The sequence below is a fragment of the Copadichromis virginalis genome, linkage group LG19 (genome assembly GCF_057382275.1).
Source record: "Copadichromis virginalis isolate Kocher_CV1m ecotype Utaka linkage group LG19, C_Virginalis_male_GT1.1, whole genome shotgun sequence".
In the NCBI taxonomy this organism is placed as follows: Eukaryota; Metazoa; Chordata; class Actinopteri; order Cichliformes; family Cichlidae; genus Copadichromis; species Copadichromis virginalis.
This window is the reverse complement of record NC_140636.1, coordinates 15,246,877-15,261,764: the sequence shown is the minus strand read 5'-3', so window position 1 is coordinate 15,261,764 and position 14,888 is coordinate 15,246,877. Positions and strand designations below refer to the sequence as shown.

Here is a 14,888-nt window from a genome sequence, read left to right as displayed (position 1 = left end):
GGAGCGATGACATAAGTGTTAACACTGTGATCCCAGTCAGAAAGACTTTTTTCCCCCCCTCTACTGCCGTGAGAAGAAATAAAAACTATACTTACCGGAGGAAGCGTGAGGACACTCGTCAAACCTTTAAAACAGAATGACCTTTTAACCCTCCCGAAAGTTAAAAGAAACTAATTCAAGCTTGAATCGGCTTGTGACTGCACATCACCTTCTTGGAAGTCTTCGGTCAGCGATACTTTGGTGCTTCCACGTCCCAATTCAGCTGTCACCGTGCCCGGGAAGTCTCCGAACACGGTGACGGCCAGAGGAGTCGGCGTGCCAGCGTGCACCACCTCTGGACCTGAGACCAGATACAACGTAGCACTGGCACAGAGGAAAGAAAGGTGCGTTACTGACGAACGGAGGTGGTTGTGCGCCATCAATTCATTCACGAATGCAGGCGTTCTCGTTCAGGAAACGAATGCGACTCCCTTCATACCAAATTCCACCACTTACCTGGATGAATTCTGCGTCCGACCAGAAACGGCAAAACTCACAACTTTGAAACAAACAGCTAGGGTCCAGATCGCGTTCATGTTCACAGTCACACTTCGAATGTTTGCTTCTGACTCCAAACTGACAGCAAACGCGTCACTTTACCTGTACCTGAGTGACCAAGCTCCTCCTCCTGTCCTCCTGCCAGGGCCCCAGGGGGCTCCTCTCACACGCATAGGAAGATTAGGAAGCATATCACACGCAGCACACAAAGCATAGCAGGAGGGTGTGCACACACTCGACACCTTTGCCTGGGGAGAGACCAGCATCATTTGTCCGTGGAGACAATTCCAATCCACTTCCAAAGCCCGGAGAGACACACCGAGGTGTTATTGTATCCATAACTAGGAGAGATCATCTTAAATGTCACAAGGAACAGAAAACTGCATGTGTATTAGACACAAAACGACCATATTATTTGAAAACGGAGACCACCAATCAAATCTCTGTTGTTTTAGGAAATATTTTGCTACATTACAGGACTCTGTGGCCTACTAATTGAATACAAAGCCATATTAGCACAATTCAGCTATGTAATAAACAGGCTTGACATTTTAATTATCTCGTGACAACAAAGGACGACAGGCTGGCAGTGGGTGTTGCGTCTCTGGAGGAAGTGATGAGACTGATCCGACAGTTGTCTGAAACCCTCCCTCTCCGCTGATCTCAGGCGCTTTCAAACATTGAGTTTTGTCTTTATAATTGCTTGTTTAGAAGTTTATAGACATAAATACAGGTTGGACAAAGAAAACGAGGTAAAAATAGCATCGCGGTGATTATGAGTTGACATGATGGGTGCAACACTGACCGTGCTGTAGCCACTAAGTGGCAATTAAAATTTTTTTACTGAGGAATAGCAGCATGATGCAGGCAAACAGAAGCATGCATAACCTTATATTCACCAGCAGGTGGCAGTAAAGCCAAGATTAAGCCAATTTCAAACATGAGCTCCTCCCAGTTCAAAACAGAAGAGATGAGAATGTTGAGCCAAAAGCCCATAAATGGATTTTCGTGTCTGTTCTTTTCAATCCTAACAGTGGGGTTAGTAAACAAGACTCACGGCGCCACTTCATCCAAATAAACTGTTTATTTCTTTGGTATAATTCTTCACACTAGTTAAATACAAACATATCTTACAATGTAAGGAGCACTTGATTCATTTTGGCACGTACAACTTTGTCAACAGTTTCCAACATGTCGTAAAAATACCAGATGCGCATCAGCGAGGATGCAGGTGTGATGCGAGATGATGTTGAAACCGGATGTGCAGTCTTGTGGAGGCTTGTATTTGCTTTAGCTGTGTCGCTTCTTTAAAACACATCCCTGAGCAACTTAACAGCACCGGCTCTCTCGTTAGCATCACGGAAGCGCTTTGAAATTTTGATTACATGTGTTTTATGTGAGGAAACGCCAACTTTTACTGAAAAACTGAAACTTTATCTAAGATAAATCATCAGACACGTTTCTGCCTGGACTGAGGCCTTGCAGCTGAATGCCCACACAGCCTTTACAAAACTACTGCACATTACATTCTGACATCAACAAAGTGCTGACAAAAGTGCGTATTTACACAGTGCTCAAATGTCCAAACACATGTGGAATCTTTGCAAAGCATCACATATAAAAGCCAAAGATTATAGATTTCATGGAAGACCTAATACAGTACTTTTTGACTGTAAAGTACCAGTGTGGAGACATTTACAGCAACTCGTGTACACACTTTAATAGAAAGATGCTAAAAAGGTTCCACATAACCGAAATTTCCACAAGGCGGTCACGATAATATCCACTTTAAAAGCTAAAATGTGACTTTTGCATGTCCGTTTTATTGTCTGAACAGAAACGAGTGCACGCAGCTCACACCCATCTGTGCTTACATCCTTTGGTTACAGGCTTTTGTGACAGCTGTTTCTGAGTCTATTTCAGTTACAATCTGTAGCTTTGAAAGTCATCCGCTTTTAACCACCCAGCAAAAGTAGTATTCAGGGAACAATTATGATGAACTATGCTTCTTTGACAGCGTTTCTGAAGTGTCATCTGCGGCGGGGCCGTTTGACAGTACCTCCAACAGTTACATCTCAAAGTGGCGGTACATGCTCTCCACATAGCTCAGAACCCGCTGCCAGTCAGGACCGCCCGCCCTCAGCATCTCCTCCACTGTCTGTTAAAGAGACACATTTATGAGCACAACAAACAAAAATCTGTTTCGTGTGTGTGTAAAATGGGAAATTGGTTAAAACACAAAGTCTTACCAGAGACTGCGCAATCCCAACGCTCTCTCCTGTTTTGAACGCTAGACTGAGATTCTCTTTCTACAACGAAGGAAGTAAAATCGATAAGTTTAACACAAACGAGTAGCTTCATCCCATCAGTCACACAGAAACCGGCACTACCTTGTTCTCGGGGCCGAGGGTGCTGTAAGGGATATGTGAGGGGAGGTAGGTGTGGTAGACGGCACAGAACGCCAGGCCGTCGGCCCAGCTGCTGCTGAAGTTGGTGATGTCAATGTTCTGCATGAAGAGGAGAGGATACAAAAATCTATTATGTTCATTACTTCAGTGTTAAAACCTGTTAGACTACCACTGTTATTAAGTCCTTTATTTAAACAGGTCTATAAACAAATGTGCAAAAGCTCAAACACATTACACGTGTTCACTGATTATTATAAGAAAAGCACGTCCAAGTACAACCTTTTTAAAATGTCTGAATGAAACCAGAGAGGGTAGTCTCATAGGTTTTGGCAGCTCATCCCTTATTTAAATTAGTTTTTCAAGTTCAGTGTGAATAGAAGGGCCAGCTAATGTTAACATGCATGTGACCTGATACTGTAAACATGTATTTAACTGTAGTCAGAAGTTAGTAAGCTGTAGATAAACATACAGTTCAGCTCTCGTCTCTCACCTAAGGCGAGCCATTCACTTTTCACATAATCACAGAATCAAGAGGCTTCAAGGCAGATGAAGAAAGATGCATATCAATAATATCACCATATTTAAGTGTGCACAAATTATGAATTATTACAATGATCTTTTGACTAGTGAATGTTTACAAAACTTTTTATGAGGGGCAGATATAATATTGTTTGTATACAGAGTGAATTCAAAGGGCCCAAGGATGGACCCCTGTGGAACACCTCTGCAAACAGCGAGCAGAGGTTACGTGACACCTCTGTAGTTCTACCAGAAAGATAATCTAAAATCTAAAAACACTTTTTCTACTAAAATGACAAGATCAGATGCTTTTGACAGGTTCAATACTAATGGTTACCGAGAGTTTCAGTTATATTACTGGAAACACTCAATGGAGCTGTTGATCTGTCACATGATTTAATCCTGAGGGTAAAAGTTGATTCCAGAACCAGTGTCAGCTGGAGCTCTAATATTTTAGCAAGGGGAGGACAATTTGAGACAGGCAATAATAATTTAAATCACTCGGGTCCCCGTCTTTGTGGAGTGGGAGCACAGCTGCAGCCTTCCAGGTTTCTTGAATGTTTAATAAAAAAAAATTTAAAAAAAGGACTGTTATCAGAGTTTGGAATACTTGGTGGAGATTTAGAGATAATGACCAAGAACCCACACACACACACCTGTAAACTGAACTACATATAAAAGCATCTTGAGGGTCACCTTGTAGCCTTGGGTTCGACTCTGACACCAGCGGAGCAGCGAGTTTCTCTTTGAGCCTCCATGGCGACGCAGCAGCAGGTTGAATCCATCCTGAGACCTGAAAACGTGCACGCACGCTCGAGTCAGTTACAGTAGAGCAAACTGAACGTCGCACGAGAAGTGTTTCCTCTACTTAAGCTTCACGATCTATTTTGCTTCAGTCCAAACAAGTCGTTCGATTTATAAAGGATGTGACTGTTCACAGAGCGTCGCTGTGGACTCACTTGGTGGGCGGCAACTCGGTGAGGGCTGAATTGTACTTGTTTAAAGACTCCTCGCATTTTCCTGCACAGACAAGAAACAACCCTGCGTTACACACCAGCAAGCTATGAGCATCCAGTGCAGGAAGGCTTAGTCACAGCACAACACATTTTAACTTAACACAAACATCTACACGGTTAAAGGCTCTTTTTGTAAATGTGTGCATTTAAAAGTAATTTAAAACGACCTAACGCCATAATTAGAATATGAAGAAAGAACAGCTATGACTTACACATAAATATATTGTGTGGAAGAGATATCAGCTGAAAAGAAACAACAACAGGGCTGTACTTTCATGTCATTAGTTTGTACCACAACACTATGCAGCACATCAGCGCCGCCTTTATTTTCCCAAACCAAACCTCGACAACCAAAAAACTAGTCACTACTTCAGGCTTGCTCTCAGATCTCTAAGACGCTCAAATTTACAATATGGTCACTTTTGGCTCTAAAAATTATGAATGAATTAACAAAATGAGGTTTAATCCCATCGTCTACATGGAGACTATGGTTAAAAACATAGTTCCTTAGTAGTATGAGGCGTGGGTGGGCTCACCTGCGTCACTACTTGACCTGCCGTCCTGCCAGTCCAGATTTCGACCTCTTAATTGCAACAAGTTCTTTTAAAGAAAAAAAAAGTATCTAATTAGGTATAGCTGTGTGTGCATACAGTATGCATGTCTTCATTAACAAGCAGACCCTAATGAAGCCACTTCCTGTGTATGAGTCTCACCTTGTTTGCAGCAGCAGCTGTTGCAGCAGAACTGGACTGGGAGGCTCCGTTCAGCATGGTGTTGGATTCTGAGGAGCTGGGTAATCTGGACAGGCTTCTGCAGCAAAGAATGGATAAAACAAACCAAATCAACTCTCCTCACACAGCTGCTTCACGCTCCACTTGTAGATTGGACTGTTTAAATTCTTTTCAAGTGGTCGACTTAATGCAGTACGTTATAGAGAAAGCACAGCCGCAGTCCTGACCAAGTTTGGTGATTGTTAGCAGAGATGATGTGGAGCAGAGAAGGTTTGTTTTCAAATCTCTGTCCAGTTCCACAGACGTACGCTTAGGCTCGAACCGTTTTCTCACCTTGACCTCTCTGTAGTCACCATCCTGCGTGTTTCACTGGATCGCACCCCCTCTCTGTTCCTGTCCTCATTGGTCACATTTCTCAGGTAGCGCTTAGTCACATCTTTACAGTCTGTTTTCGCCTCTTCGTCAGCGACATTCTTCACCACCTCGTTCTGATTCTTACTATCCAGCCCTTCTCCTCCTAACCTGTACACCACCCTCTCCCTGCCTCTGTGGCTTTCTTCCTTGCTCTCAGACTTGTTAGATTCTCCATTTGGCTTCTCAGGTTCATGACAAGGTTCCTGGGCTTCACTTTTGCCCTGGACCTTGGTGAGATTAGCCAGTTTTTGCCTGCTCTCCTTCAACTCTTCCCTCAGAGTAACCAGCTGCACATCAGCCTCTTTCTGTCTCTGCTGGGCAGCAGAAAGCTCCTTCTCAATGTCTTTGTGGGCTGTTCGGATCGCCGTCAACTCCTCTTCTGCCTCAGCTCTCAGGCGATCTGCCACCGCCACCGCCACCTGCAGGTCACCCTGGAACTGCAGCCATTCGCCACGCTCTGACTGGAAAGCAAACAGAGGATACTTTATTAGCAGGAAAATCTCAGTTTGTCCAACTAATTTAAGAAACAGCACCCATGTTCTGTGTGGGCATACGCTAGCACAGCTGACTGGTAAGCTGAACACAAGTGCAGCAGAAGCTGACTATAAATTTTGTAAATAATCTGTCATACAGTCCCGATCAAAAGTTCAAACCACAGGGGGGAGCTTAAGGGAAAGATTTTTTGCCTTTGCCATCAGAATGTCATGACAGAAAATGACAATAAATCTACATTTTTGCACAGATTTGGCCCTTTAAAGGCATGTAGCCCTAAACCTTTGAGCAGCTGTAAAACAGCCTGTTTTAGTTTCAATAAATTACATGCTCAACAAAATGTTTTGTCTCACTCTTTCTTCTTGTTGTATGTTGAAGCTTGACTTGGAACCTCGTTAAGATCCAACCATGCAAAATATGTTTTTTTTGCCATCTTTCAAGTGGCCTTAAACCTTTGATCAGGACTGAGAGAAATATAATAAAAATGTAACGGATAATCCACGCAATCAAAATTATTTTCACAATAATGCCATAAAGAATCCAGATGATTAAAGTTGGCTTTAAGTTAATCAGACAGACAAAAAGAAACAGCTCAGCTTTCCGCAGAGAATGACTGCAATCAAATAAACTATCAAATATCCATTTCGCCCTCATTAGACGACAAGTTGAGCTGAAGCGAGCAGCAGGCCTCAGCAAGCCGAGGGGGGGAGTGGAGCTGGCAAGCCAACTCAAATGAGGCAAAACTCGATCATGAGAACAAAAAGTGGTCTGCTCGTTTTTAAAAATCATTCTTGGAGGGAAAAAAAACGACTCGAAGCCGAACAAGCTCCGACACAAACAGAAAAACAAAGCAAATGTAAGCAACGTTTTGGGAGCCGGACCAAAGATTACATTGTGAAACTGCCTTCTGCGACACCATCGGTGTGGCTGTGATCCAAAAACAGTTTTTTTGGACATGGGAAAACCAAATCCCAACTCGGATTCAGTTTCATATCTTCGTGATGTAAAAAAACGCTTCCAGCTTTCATTCTTATAGTCCTGCAGCAGCAGACATGAACAAACACTACCCCCAGACATCAAAACAGGCACTCAGAGCCAATGAAGCCAAGAGGTAAACGATACCAGACTATTAAAAAATGTTAAGCGACCAACATCATAAAAGAAAAACAGAGGGATGTGGAAAAACGTCAGAGAAGACAGGGAGGACAATAGAAGTTGTTGGAATCGCACACAGATTTAAGGAAAGGGAGTTCACAGACTGTGGAGAAATGTAAGCTGGGGAACTGCGAGAGTGTGGAGGAGTGGAGGGATTGGGAAGGGTGGTAATTAGATGAAGAATGGATGAAGATGTGGAGGAGGAGGCGAGTCTGAGCCAAGCCGTTCCCTCATCTGACCACTGACTCAAGACCACAGCTGGACCTGATTACTCTGGATGCATGCGCGCACACGTACACATGCATATCACGTTGCTTTCCTCTCTCCCACAGACACACACCTCCCCTGTTCTTTCACATCAACATCAAACCACACCGTTTCATTCTCCAACACGCATACATATACTCAGGTTAAGCCGAAGCACGCTCTCCTTGGAAATCAGCAGGATAGTGAATCCTGTTTGGAGTTCTCCGAGTCTATATTTAGGATTATTAAAAACACCCGCGTGGACTTAAAGAATCTTGTCTTTGCAGAGTCTTTGTTATCTAGATGTGGACACCAACTGGAGCGTGTCTGTTTAAGGAAACAGGAAGGAGCACTTGAAGATTTGTGCTGTGTTTACTACTATGTGTCCCTACTTCACCTCCACGCCCACTCTAACTTGGGGAATCATCCCAACTCAGTGATTACTGCTCTCTCCAAGCTGTGGTGTGAATTCAAATATATTTATTAAGACACATTTGCCTCCCAGATGTGCAGTGCAAAATGGCCAAAAAACTCTGCAAATGATGCTCAAACATAACTTAACCATAAGCTAACAAGAGAGTTGCATATTTAAGAAAAGCTTCCCAATGGAGTCGGGAACCCTTCTCCCATCCTTCCATCAGTCTACATGTGATCTGTGGCGTCCAAATGCACGGCCTGTTTCACTGCAGCAGACTGTCAAGGAGCAAAGAGAACAGAGAGAACCTGGAGATCATTTCAGGAAATCTCGGCCAGCGCTCACCTGGAACTGATTCCAAATGCTTTGAGATCGACTCCAGCAGGGAACACAAATCTGACCATCCACCCCCACAACACAGCCACGATTGGAGTATTTTCATTTTTGCTGGTTAAGAAAACTGAAAGCTTGTCATGCTCATAAGCACAAACAGATGGTACATTTGATAACATCCTTAGCAGTTCATTGCACAATGGGCAATCATGTGGCTTTCTTTAGAATTCAGTTTAACTACAAAGAAATGGAAAATACATTATTGCTGCCGGGTAGACAGAGACAGATAAGGAGCATTAGGAAAAGCAGTGCTGAGGACAGATGAAGAAAGCACATCAGGGAGGCTTATCTGTCTGAGTGTGACTGGAAAAATAACAGCTACTTAAATTACAAGAAAAAAAGGGGTCAAAAATGGGGTCAGATCTGAAGAGGAAACGGCTTAAGCAAGGTGGGGTCAGACGAAAAGATGGATGGTGAATGCAGAATAGAGGAGAGGGGGGGCTGAAGGCATCCAGAGGAAGGAAGAGATGAGAGAGAGAGGGAGAGCCATCGCTCATTTCAGTCTTGTGCTCGGGGTGGAGCGGTCAACAGGCCCAGCTGGGGGCTGAGGGGAGGGGGGAGGCCTCTGAAGAATTCTTGGTGCATGTGTTTGTAAGTCTTTTGTTTCGTGTGCACACGCACAAAACATGGCCAGCAAGCTGCAGCCCTTCTACCTCACCACAGCACAAAACAAAACAAGTTTTGTCTTGGAAACAGCCGAATGTGAACCCCCTCCTCCGCCCTGCACTCCCCTTCTCCGGCTCTCCACACAAAGGATCTCGGCACTGCAGAGCAGGCAGGGAGGGTTCATAATGAGCTCCGGCTAGCTTATATCGTCCTACAGAGGGCTCATGTAAACACGGGTTTGGATTGCCATGATTTCCATAACACTGAGCCCTCTCGCTGTGTTATACCACAGTCCCTCTGAGCTTCAGCTGGACCGTGCGAGGCTTATATTTCTAGGTCTTTTACAAGGATGTGGGAAAGTGGAAGAAAGACAAAGTAAAGAAAGGAGTGTTTGGACAGTTTGAATATTAAATAGGCAGAGCTGACATCAAGGAGGCGCGGAATAGACGAGCTGGAAGATAAAAACGGACGACGTGCGTCAGTCGCAGTTCAATTAAAATAATTCAAATACATGAGAAAAATAAAAGAGCAGACGAGAGGACGGGGAGGATAGAAGAAAGAGAAGAAAAGGCGATGGGGACGGGGACGGGGAGGGGCGCCGTTCTGTCATAGTCCAGCTGTCGTAATCTGTGGCAGATCTAGAGGAAGCTGGAAGCCTCTGGCTACAATCCTCATAAGGGAGGGTCAGGAATCGGAACGAGTAACTGACAGGAAATTACTCAAGAATATCACCGTCCTCCTAAGATCGCAGAATGAAGGAGAAAATGAACTAAAGAAGTGCTGCAGAATTTGATTTTATCCATATCGAACATAGCCGGAGAGTCTCTCGTGAACAAGCACCACCTTTCAGGTTGAAAGTCACTTCTTCATTATTATTAACCCTTTTGTGTTTGCCATTCAGTTCAGTTCATTTTTATTTACACAGCACCGACAACAGTCACATGTTGTCTCATCAGAAGGTGCAGCTGCCTGTGATACCAAAGGCGAGCGTCCTTGATAAACTATCTTGTTGGACAGAAAATGATCTCAACGACTTTCCTCCTGTGGAAGGACAGGAAGACCTTCATTAGCACAGCTGCAGCCCCCAGGGGGTGAAGCAGACTCCACTTGAAGACTCTGTTGTTGTTAAAGGGGAACAAAGTGTGGGCTGTGATGGTACAGTATGTGTTATTGTTACCTCTCGGCTCACAGGTCATATTACACTGACCTGTACATCACTTCCTGTTTACAAATGCATGCACTTTACTCGTTCAGTTATGCTGCAACAAAGGTGCGTCGTGTATATAAAACACAGGACTAATTACAGGATGAAGTTTGATGAAAAAAGAGGCTTTAAACAACACAAGACTGGCAGTGGGACCCCAGATGAAACGTTTACGGTCACAGCTTACAATCTAGCCGGTGTATATCAAAGCAAAGACTTCCTGTCATCATACAAGAATTTTAAAAAGTCAATTTATTGGGGTTTAGGCAAACGCATCCTTCACGGGGACTGGAACCTGGTCATTACGACTAGAAGGCATCCAGTACCAAAGCTCCTCACTCCAAAATGTTGCCACATTCATATGCAAACTTTAGTTTATAGAGAATGACCGGATAACGTCTCTTTGGGGGGGAAGAGTTAAGTGCACGGTCGGTGTCTGAGGAGAAAACTTTCAAGCTCATCTCACCTCTAATGTACTCTTCAGACTCTTCACTTCTGTCAGCAGATGCTTCAGTATCTCTGAAGGAAGGTCACAGAAATGTCAGGCAGCATCACATGCATATAAAACACAAAAAATGTCGAGGAAATTGACTTGCCCTTCTTAAAACACAAACGTTTGGCCCACATTGAAATGCAGAGTTGTAGCACTCAAACAACAAGCCTGCTGGGGTTGTTATTGCAGTGCTTATTTAGGGAGGGGATATTTTGAAATTTCAAATACTAGTACTATAATAATAAGACTGATTTCACTCTCACCTGCTGTGTTTGTGCTCCCGTCCTCACTGGCAGGGATTCCCAGAGCTAGCTTACACTCCTCCAGCAACTTCTCCAGTTCCTCGCTTTGGCCATCCTTCGGTTCCTGACACTGCGGCAGAGACTGACTCAGACCACTGTCCCTTTCTCTCCAGTTTTGCCCCAAAGAGCTGCCCACCACAGGCGAGGCACTAGACAGAGACGAGGGGCTCTTTATAGGACTGACAGGCACACTCTTCTCTGGGGTAACAGGAATCCTGGGTGTAGAAGTAGGAGGACCACCATTCCTCCCTACAGTAGCTTTCTCACTCACGGCCACAGCACCGGCTGGCTTGCTGTTCACTGGGTTAACTCCAGCGCTGACCGTGGAGCTGTTTGCGCTGACCGGCGGACAAGGCTTCCAATCTGGAGGGGGACTGCGAGCGCTGGGAGTAGTTGGCGTGCCGTGCTGCGATTTCTTGCCAGTGGTCGCCGGTACTGGAGGTAGAGACGAAACTGAGATCGTAGGGGAAGACGGAAGCTGGGGAGCACTGGTTGTGAAAACAGCACCATCGTTCTGTGGCGTAGTAGGTGGAGTGTGAAAACTGTCCACCTGAGCCCCTAAAAAAACAGATTTGAGAGAAAATGAGAAAAGCAAATTGTGTTTGAAGACTGCATCTAAATATGGGAAAAAGGGGAAAAACTGAGCGGAATAATCATTTCTGTCAGACGTTTTCCACACAAGACATCAATTTAAGAACAATTCTTGAAATAATTTCATATCCTGGTCTCTGGTTTTAACTTCATGAGTGGAGCAGGACTTTAAAGTTTGTGCTCATTTCCAGGCCCGACTTTTATTTTTGGACCGTACTGAAATAACTTTGTTTAAAATAGTCCACTTTTCTTATACTGAGCCTTGGTGCAGCTGCTTAGCTCACCCGCTATCTGAAAGAAGCAGTTTTAACTCCTCTTTCTTTAAGACACTTTGCTCCTGATTGTGAACAGAAGGTTTGAAGAACAGGTGGGTGGAGCACACGTCCTCACATCATGATCTCTTCACATCACGCAAGTCCAAGTATGGGTGTTTACAGCAGTTTAGAGCTCTTAGAGAGTATTTGCACATACGACGACCTCCGTATCTGAAACTCTGACCATGAGCAGTCATCACATACATGTGTGACAGAATAACAGCCTCCATCTGTGACTCGGTCACACAGACTGAAGGAATACACTGAACAACTGAAGCGGACACAGAACGAAGTAAGAAAGCAGTCAGTCGTCAGCAGTCAGGCATGCTGACGCTGAAAACATCATCTAGCGAGTTGATGGAACTCGCTAGATGCTGACCAGCACAATGCCCGGGCCGTGCCCCTGACGATGAATGCTGTAATACAAGCATTCCTCTAGCGCTGCTCATCCATACCACTGCTCCCGATTCAGGAACACATGCAGACACAGGACAAACAATTCCCACGTATTTGCAGCACTCAGTTACCGATTCATTTTCAGACTTGACACATGATGAGTTCCACTTTTTGGCATTCCCCGCCTGTCACAGCACGCCAGCGTTAAGAACTCCAGAGGCTGTGGGAACCCGTAGGCAGCGTTTCCTTCTCTTCCCCGCTCATTTTTCTTGTTTGGACAAAAGCTTCACTATGAACAAAATGAATGTTTTTTGTTCCTTCGTTTTTCTTTAGTGATGTAAGATCAGCACTTGAACATTTGCAAAGTTATGCACCACCTGCTGCACGGCCAAGTCACCGAGAAAGAATGACAGGACTGTCTAATAGGACTCTCAAGCCAACCCTTCTCTTTATTTCTTCATTCCAGACCTTAATGCGCTCGTCCAACCATGTGCATGGGTGGCAAGTTGACTGAATGAGAGTGGGTGTGTGTGTGTGTGTGTGTCAGATGGCATTAGACTTCCTATGATTAATCCGCTGCCCTTGTGCTGAGCTGGGGAATTCTGCCGATTCATCACAGCTGGCCTGGCAGGGCCAGAACGAATCACACGGGGACGCGAGGAGAATGACCACTCACTGAGCAACACAGGAGAGCTGCCAAGATTCCTGCTGCAACTCAGCACACACACAGACACACACACATTCACACACCTACAGCTTTTCCACTTTCTTCTCTCTGCTGCCTTCAGTTTCATGATTACTCTTCATCCACCTTCACTTTTTGGGAATTCTAGTACGTGCACTTTTCTGGTATCATGCTTCCGACTTCCGTGTACTTCATGAATCAGATGTTTGTGATTTCCTGGAAATTTCTCAACACAATTCAAAACACGAGGCCAACACAACACAGCCATCTGTGCGCACTGCCAAACCTTTCAGACACAGCATGGAAAGTTCAAGGGAGCTGATTCCGCCAGAGCTGGTTGAAAGAAAGTAAATTAAGTGTGTGTGTGTTTGAGGGATGACCTACCTGTGGGTCCATGGCTGTCCTTGGTGGAAAAGTTGCCCATTCTGCAGTAATAGGGATGGGGCCAGTGATGTGGCCCTGCAGGTGCTTGTTGCACTTTCACTCAGACCAGACCAAAGAGAGAGAGAGGAGGTGACCTACACACACACACACACACAGTGAGAGAGAGAGAGAGAGAGAGTACATCCAGCAAAGGATGAAGTCGTGCACTTTTATCCAGCTGAGAAATAATCCAGTGAACACAACCTCGCTCACAGTGATGGCGGACTGAGGAAGTTTAAATGGAGTCTCATTTGAATGATAGTAAAATCAGTACCTTTACATAATGAGGCTGAAACACCAGAGTGAGATCAGACGTACAGGCAGGACGCTACAGTGTGGCCACATGAGGCAGAAAGCTGTTGGCACGTCGGTGTAAGTGCTCGGTGAGTGGAAAAGGACGAGAAACGCGCCCCAGATCCACAGAAACTGCAAACCGAGTCACCGAGAAGCACCCACGAGTTTAAACTGGCAGTTAAACCAGTGAGGTTCACTAAGACGTAACATCGTTCTTCTAGAGTCACAGGTTTGCGCCACAGACGCGCGAGAAAAACTTTCAGCCACAAACTCGATATAAGTTCTTCACTGAGGGTGGAAAAAAGTCACTCAAAAGTCATCTTCAATGTGAAAAGGCAACAATAGTGGGTACAAACCTTGGACAGATTAGAATCAATCCCAGATCGTCCGGTTCTGCGTTTTGGAAACTCTGCTTCTTCTTCTTCTTCTTCTCCACGACCCGCTTTCTCCAGCGCTGCTCAGCCAAGCGCACTGCCCCGCTGTTCCTTCACGGAGAGGCGCCGAGGGCAGATGGACAAACGCAAAAGCAGCAGCTGTTGGACAAAGTCAGGTCCAAGCAACATTTTACTCCTGGGAGCTTCTCGATAAAGAAGCAAAGACGTGTGGCTTTAGTCCTCAGAAAGAGTCGAAGTGAACTCTGACCGCAGATGACCAATGTCTCCGATATCCACCGGACGTGTCCACTGGAGGGCACAGTTAGGCTGTGAAAGGACAAACCTGTTGCTGTCGCCTCTGGGATGGGTTGGTTTCTGTCCTCTCACTGCTTCGAGCGGATGACCCACTGACCTGCTGTGCCATACAGCCCCGGGCTGAACAGTGAACCAACTTTACATACCAATATTTCTCCAACTATTCACGCGGTCCCGGTGAGAGTTTAGCTCCCACATAACTCCGGTGAGTCCTGGGATGATTCAGTTCTGAGTGTTTCAAACTATTTCCTGGTTACGCTTTTGCACTAATGCAGTCATTTTTTATAGTTTAATTCTGACTAACTCATGCACACAATAAGAAATAAACCACAGTTACGCAAAACTAAAGTTACGCATAAACATTAGTGACAAAAACATTAAAAGATCACATATGTAGACACAGCAGCTCTGGTCTGGACATATTTATTTAAAAGCTGGCATACACAGGAGATTACTAATTAAACTAATCGCCCATATGGCCAAATCTTTGAATCTATAAATTTTGAAATATATATATATATATATAATTTTTTTTTTCAAATTAAATTAACCTGTGTCAACCTTG

The 14,888-nt window shown here is 44.7% G+C and overlaps 1 protein-coding gene and 1 long non-coding RNA gene across 3 annotated transcripts in view; one reads left to right on the top strand and one right to left on the bottom strand.

Moving 5' to 3' along the window:
* LOC146685793 (uncharacterized) overlaps window positions 1-14,888 on the top strand; it is a 102,399-nt gene that overhangs the window by 45,994 nt on the left and 41,517 nt on the right. The gene's annotated exons all lie outside the window — the stretch shown is intronic.
* LOC146685796 (uncharacterized) lies at window positions 1,607-14,486 on the bottom strand. Of its 2 annotated transcripts, none has more exons than XM_085441846.1 (12): window positions 13,615-14,486; window positions 13,302-13,435; window positions 10,893-11,489; window positions 10,603-10,655; window positions 5,545-6,086; window positions 5,194-5,290; window positions 5,017-5,080; window positions 4,424-4,484; window positions 4,161-4,257; window positions 2,928-3,044; window positions 2,787-2,846; window positions 1,607-2,695 (listed from the first exon to the last, which is right to left on the bottom strand). In XM_085441846.1, exons 2-12 carry the CDS (start codon window positions 13,339-13,341, stop codon window positions 2,606-2,608), a joined length of 1,818 nt encoding a protein of 605 aa, XP_085297972.1. In that variant the 5' UTR covers window positions 13,342-13,435; window positions 13,615-14,486; the 3' UTR covers window positions 1,607-2,605. The 2 variants fall into 2 exon arrangements, with proteins under 2 accessions (XP_085297972.1, XP_085297971.1); XM_085441845.1 differs by having other exon boundaries at window positions 13,991-14,486.